General features: G+C 40.2%; 1 protein-coding gene across 1 annotated transcript in view; it reads right to left on the bottom strand.

Moving 5' to 3' along the window:
- Positions 1-6,613, bottom strand: part of rnf31 (ring finger protein 31) — a 17,423-nt gene that overhangs the window by 9,562 nt on the left and 1,248 nt on the right. Inside the window, exons 2-11 of the mRNA XM_008396424.2 lie at positions 5,784-5,989; positions 4,429-4,575; positions 3,462-3,617; positions 3,310-3,366; positions 3,110-3,233; positions 2,362-2,523; positions 2,127-2,280; positions 1,910-2,055; positions 636-757; positions 114-380 (exon numbers count right to left, since the gene is read on the bottom strand). Coding sequence (XP_008394646.1) covers positions 114-380; positions 636-757; positions 1,910-2,055; positions 2,127-2,280; positions 2,362-2,523; positions 3,110-3,233; positions 3,310-3,366; positions 3,462-3,617; positions 4,429-4,575; positions 5,784-5,987 — 1,539 coding nt within the window. The 5' untranslated portion in view covers positions 5,988-5,989. The remainder of the gene's footprint in view (positions 1-113; positions 381-635; positions 758-1,909; positions 2,056-2,126; positions 2,281-2,361; positions 2,524-3,109; positions 3,234-3,309; positions 3,367-3,461; positions 3,618-4,428; positions 4,576-5,783; positions 5,990-6,613) is intronic.

The following is a 6,613-nucleotide window of genomic DNA, read 5'->3' as shown; positions in this document are numbered from 1 at the left end:
GAAGGAAGGAAGGAAGGAAGGAAGGAAGGAAGGAAGGAAGGAAGGAAGGAAGGAAGGAAGGAAGGAAGGAAGGAAGGAAGGAAGGAAGGAAGGAAAAAAAGCGTGTTTCCTACTCTGATCTGGTGGATGAGTGCCAGTCCGTCCTCCCTCATCGTTTTCTGCCTCTTCAGGTCCAGGTTGGCTCGGGGCCTCGGCTGCGGCTTCGCGCCCAGGTCAGGCTGTTCCTTGGTGAAGGAGGGCGGCTGCTGCAGCGGCTGCTGCAGCGGTTGCTGCAGCGGCTGTGGCGCCGAAACGCCAGACGCGTCTTTGCACGGCAGACTGCACATCTCGCACACCGCCGAGGGCTTGGAGTTCACGAAGGTGCAGAACTGGCAGGTCCACTGAAAAAACACAAATATTTAAAATATAAGAGGAACTAAACCACCAGAGCGCGCCAGGGGGCGCTCCAACAGGAAGTTAGACGGGAGATGAGAAAAAAAAAGCAAAAATAAAAATTGAATCCTATAATTTTGTAAACTTTGATGCTATAAACATTTAATTTCCCACAGAGTGGAAAATGACATTTAAACAGCATCAGGTCTAATAATTATCCATAAAACGTTTAAACTTGGAAATCTGACATTGTCAGCAGAGACCTTTGATCCAGACTCTGCAGCTGGAGGGACAGGCGGGCGAGTGGCCAGGCGGGGGCGCTCACACACTTCACAGAGGATGCTGCTGCCTTGGTTCACCACCGTGCAGCTCTTGCACTGCCACTCTGAGGGAAAACAAATACAAACTCCACAATGAGAACAGATTTTCTCTCAAATATACACAGTTCTATAATAAACACCAATGCAATTCAACTGGAAACTAGTTGAATCTGTTTAGTGGGACAGTAAAAAGTCAGAAAAATAAAGAGTCAGGCTGATTAACTCCTAGCACACAAATCTTTACATTAACTTTTTTAATATAATTTTCTCCCAACATTTTGTGTTTTTGTTAAATCAAATTGGATAAACGTCTCAATATTTATGTAAGAAGTGTGTCTACACCAGAGGTGTTCAAAATATGGTCTGAGGGCCATTTGTGGCCCTCTGGATGATTTTGTGCGGCCCACGGTTCTAGAATGAACCGAGTTTTAGCTGTAAACACAGGTGAACAGTTTTTTCCCCATTTCTTTTAGATCGACAAACTTTACAGACAAAATCTTAAAATTACAAGAAAAAAATGATTTAAAAAAAGTTTCTTCTTCATTGTCCAGATTTTTGAACTTGTAATTTTGTAGAACCACAAACATCCAGGAAAACTTTACTCTGACTTTGGCTCAGAGAAAAATATAAATGAAACATATGTTTTACATTTAAAATTTTTAAATGTTTTACATTTAAATAATTTTAAATCTTACATGTCCTTGTTTATTATTTGAGAAGATTAAATAAATTTAATAAAGTTCAAAAATAGAGCCCTGCATTGCAAAAACACAAAATCTAGTTTCTAGTGTAAATATCTTTGTATAACTTGAAATAAGACAAAACTAACTCAGAAATGGGTTTTCAGACAGATAAATAAGTTTGTTTAAGTAAAAAAGTCTTGAATACCAGTTAAAAAAAAAGTAGATTATTTCCGTTATAACATGGGAAAACATGTTTCATTATAAGTGAAATAATCTGCCAGTGGAACTAGAACTTTTTCAACAATATTAAGGAATTATTGACTTAAAACAAGTTCCTATTTCTTGCTGAAAAGTTACTTGTAAGTTAGTTTTGTCTTGTTTCTTGTGTGCCAAGATGTTTGCTTGTTGGTAAGATTTTGTGTTTTTGTAGTGTACAGGTGCTTTTAAAAATGTTTGGACACCACAGAAAGCCTCCGTCCAGTTCGTGACACCTATTGTTTTGGTGTGTTGGAGTTTCGTGTATCCGAGTCCCACCGGTGTTCTGTGACGTCGGACCGGAACCGTCCTGGCCAGCGATGGCAGGAGTGGCGAGTCGAGGGCGGTCGCAGGTCGTGCAGAGGACGGCTCGCATCTCGTTCACGGTGGTGCAGTGAGCGCACTCCCAGGTAGACAGAGACGGGCTGGGGGAACGAGAGCAACACTTAGGACCGGGGTTTTCTTACAGCGATGCGTCGAGGCGCGTTCTGCTCACCTTGAGGCGGCGGCGGCGGCAGCCAGGTTGGTCCTGCTGTGTCCCCGGCGGTCCGGATGGGAGTGGAAGAGCCGGTCGCAATTCAAACACAGCCTCTGGATGCAGGTGGAGCACTGGATGCTTACAGAAGAAATGCCGCAGATGCTGCACTTCTCTGCAAAACAAGACAAAATTCAGAAAAATGGAATAGAATAGAAGCATCTCTGGGTCAGTTCTGTGGAGGAACGTGACCCACCCGTTTGGGTTTTCTGTATTTTGTCTCGCTTGTGATTGGCTCTGGAGGGGTGGCGGTGATACAGGTCGTCACATGCGTCGCAGAAAGGCTTGTCTTCGCAGGACGGACAGACGAGTGTGGACGGTCTGCCGCAGAGATTACACTGAGCGACTGCAGGGGGCGCTGAAGACAGCAGAGACAGAGGAAGACTAGAGCAGAACAAAAACCTGGACAATGAATGAAAAACTTTTTATTGTACCAAACTTTTTTTGTAATGAGATTAAGGTTATTTTACTCTCCTAAATGTAATTTGACCAAGATACCAAAATTACAATAACAGTTTCTTTTATCTCACTTTCTTGAGTTTATTTTGCTATAATAATGATAATTGTCACTATTTTATTTTATCCTAAGCTCGTATCATTTGAAAATAATGTTAACAATTAAGTACATTTTAAGCTGCTGAGCTTGTATTTGTGTTAGCAGCTGTCAGTGACATCATCTAAAGACGAAGATCTCCTGGTTTAGTTGCGATAACTGCAGGCAGATAAAAACACATAATGACAGTTTTATCAGATGGTGATGGAAACTGGGGATTCCAGGGAATTAAAACCTGTAAACAAATGTTTTCATTTTTGACTTTGCAGACAATAAAAGCTAATTTCAGGCTTTTGAAGCTGTAAAACTTCAACTGAGATGTGAATATATTCCAATATACGTGTTGATATTCTCCTCCTTTCATTTTATTCAGTGTGCAACACCGACTCACCTGCTGGTGGTTTTGGAGGTTGAGTCTGCCGGGGTAAAGGAGTAGGTTTAACTAAAGGGGGCGGAGCCTGAGGTTTATCTCCTTGTCCGTCGTCTCCAGACAGATTTGAGTCGTCAGTCTGCTCCTTTTGCAGAGAAAATGCAGAACATTTAGGATGTTTCCTGACATCCAGCTGACTGGGTTGTGTTTGTGCTCCTGACCTGCAGGGTGAGACCCGGGATGATGTCCTTGAAGCATTCTGGGTGAGGATGGATGCCCTGGAGGTTCAAACCACAAAACAAAAAGTTATTTTGTTTCTCATCCAGAACAAAAAGAGAAACAAAGAGCGGGTTTTCCCAGGAGCCGAACTGACTTTCAGAAGCATGTCCACTTCGGTGCGCAGAGTCATCACCTCCAGCGTCACCGCGGCAACGACGTCACAGTCCGGCTCGGTGACTTCGTCCGGGAAGCTGAGGCCGTCGATCTGCTGGTTGGTGTATCCGTACAGAAACAGGACTCTCCGGCCGCCCTGTTGAGCAAAACGAAATACGACGGAGAGAAAGTTAAAACTGCAACTTGAGGAGTTCTGGGTAGAACGTATTTACAGAGTAATAAGGGTTTTTTTTACATCTTAAATGCAAAATGTTTTTATTTTTGTACAGTTTTTGCTTAATTACTGCTCTGAATATGTTCTTCCTTCAGCAAATTGCATTTTTTGACTCCAGTTAATTATTAATGGATTACTAAAGTAGTTTATAATTATTTCAATCATCGATTTATTACAATTAATCATTTCAACCCTACTCAGGTCTTTATTATTTTTCATAGATTATTTACTTGTTGTAAATAGTCTGGTGTTTTCTGATGCACATGTAAATGTTTATAATTATTCTACTCAGTTACACATTTTTGGATTAGAGGACACCGTTTTTAATAATTGTACAGTATTTTATGTTGTAATTTTGCCCTTACTGTACAGTTTGTTGCTCTTAATACAGTTTTCATATGTGTTATATTTTTATCTCAGACATCAAAATATATTTTTCTTCTACTTTATGGAGTTGCAGCACTGCCAGAACACGTAATGAGCAAATGTGTGACATATAAACACGTTTTTCTTTGTTCACTAGTATATGTGCGCTCACACGAGTCTCACTGCAAACCTCTACAAGTGAAACCATAATTCAGCCTTTATAGAGTTCAGAGAATCAACTATTAGCTCAACCTGAACTCGCTATCACTGTTAATATAAAAAAAGCTATTTAGAATAAATAAACAAACGCCTGGCGGCGCAGCATGATTGTGTGAGTCTGGAGGAAACGTCTGTGGATTTTACTCACCTTGATGGCGTCCACAGTGGTCCTGAAGACGGGGTTGTTGTGTTTGACGCTCCTCCAGTATCTGGGCCTGGTGGGACTCGTCAGGTTGCAGCCGTATTTCTCCAGGATGCTCAAAGCTTTGACGAGTCGACTCAACGACTCCGACACCTGGCCAGGAGAAATGAACCAAAGGAAAAAACATTAACATGACAATCTGTTTTCATTCATTCTGCTGACATTCAACTGCAAACCAGAGGCGGGTAGCAACCAGATACGTTTACTTGGGAAACTTTTTTTTATTACTTTTTTGAGTATTTTTACAATGTTGTACTTTTTACTTTTACTTGAGTAATTTTATTATGAAGTATTTCTGCTCTTACTTGAGTAAAATTACTGAATTTTCTTCCCACTGAATGAAAAACAAACATGTATCTTTCAAATCTTATTCATATTGCCATTCCCTCTCGCTCCCTCAGATCATCCTCCTCTATCCATTTCACTGTCCCCTCTGCCCGTCTCACCACCATGGGGAGCAGAGMTTTCAGTCGCTCTGCTCCMYAACTMTGGAACTCATTACCACCATACCTTAGAAACATAAAGTCATTATCAMATTTTAAAACCRAACTCAAAACACACCTTTTTAGATCTKCCTTTTCCACATGACACAATTGGTTTKCCTGATTTTACATAGATTTTATATAGATACATTGTTTTGTTTTATTTATTTCTATCTATTTTTAATTGTTATATTTTATTTGTTTCTGTCACTATTTTTTACTATTGTACGGTGTCCTTGAGTGCCAGAAAGGCGCCTTTGAAATAAAAAATGTATTATTAAAAATCCACCAAATTCAGACGCACACCTGCAGTTTCTGTTAAAGTTTCATAAGTTTTTTATTGAAAGAAACTGATTTGAAAAAATTTTCTTTGTTATTTTTGTAACTTATATGAATTATTGTAATTTTGTCAAATTTTGACAAGATGACATTTTAAGAAAATGTCAACATTTTGTCAACTTTAAAATACCAAAAATTACACTTAGCTTTATATTTTGTTCTATCTGAATGTGTAAATAATTGATCATTTGATAAGTTACTAAACTTTTTACCAAACACTATTTTACTCTTACTTAAGGTTTTACTTCAGTAAACTATGCTGATGTAGTGCTATTCTTACTTGAGTATTATTTCAGGGCACTCTTCCCACCTGTGCTGTAAGTTGATAAGAACTACTAAAATAGAACAAATTTTTCCTAATATTGCGGCTCAAAAGCTAAAACTTAACGAGACAGATGTAAACTGTGATCCCACTGCTGCATAAGGAACAACAGAAATCATCAGCTGCGTTACAGGACGCAGTAGGAACAGAAGAAAAACCTCGAGGTTGTTGCGACCGGCCGTGTTCTCCTTCAGCATCTCCTCCGCTGTCAGATGGCGGTACTTTTCTGAAACAGGCAGAGAGATGCTGGCCAGGGTCAGAACTTCGGCCTTCACATCCTGGGCTAAACCCGACGACGACAGCAGGGACTGGGCTCTCTGCCGGACCTCCTCCATCTGGATCGACTCGGCGCTGCCGCTCATCGCTGCCGGGGAAAAAAGATAAATAAACTGCACAGATTCGCTTTTTTTGCTGAACATAATAGCACAATTTGACATTTCGAAAATAAATTTTATTAATGTAAAAATGCCAGTTTAATAAAAAAAACATGCTTTTTATTAAGTGTTTTGCTCGTAGGATGATTTGGCTGTATTGAAATTAGTTTATTTCACAAAACTCAAAAGGAAACACTTTTCACACATCTGACGAGTCACATGATCATCAACCGGATGTTAACCACTGGCAAAAACCACAAAGAAGAGACAGGAAGTAGTTGGAGAATCTTGGCGCAGCATGTTTTTTACTGACTTATAGCGTAAACAAACTTATTTAAGTGTGATTTTAATTTTTTCTTATTTAATGGAAACACTGCAATTGCAATTTTTAATTTTTTTATTTTTCATGTAACAAAGTTGGGGGCTGCACAGTGGAGCAGTTGGTAGAGCTGTTGCCTTGCAGCAMGAAGGWTCTGGGTTCGATTCCYGGCCCYGGTCTTTCKGCATGGAGTTTGCATGTTCTCCCTGTGCATGGTGGGTTTTCTCCGGGTACTCCGGTTTCCTCCCACAGTCCAAAAACATGACTGTCAGGTTAATTGGCCTCTCTAAATTGT

Source organism: Poecilia reticulata, linkage group LG20 (assembly GCF_000633615.1).
Source record: "Poecilia reticulata strain Guanapo linkage group LG20, Guppy_female_1.0+MT, whole genome shotgun sequence".
In the NCBI taxonomy this organism is placed as follows: Eukaryota; Metazoa; Chordata; class Actinopteri; order Cyprinodontiformes; family Poeciliidae; genus Poecilia; species Poecilia reticulata.
Note: the sequence above shows the minus strand (reverse complement) of the source record. Positions and strands in the feature narration are given on the sequence as shown.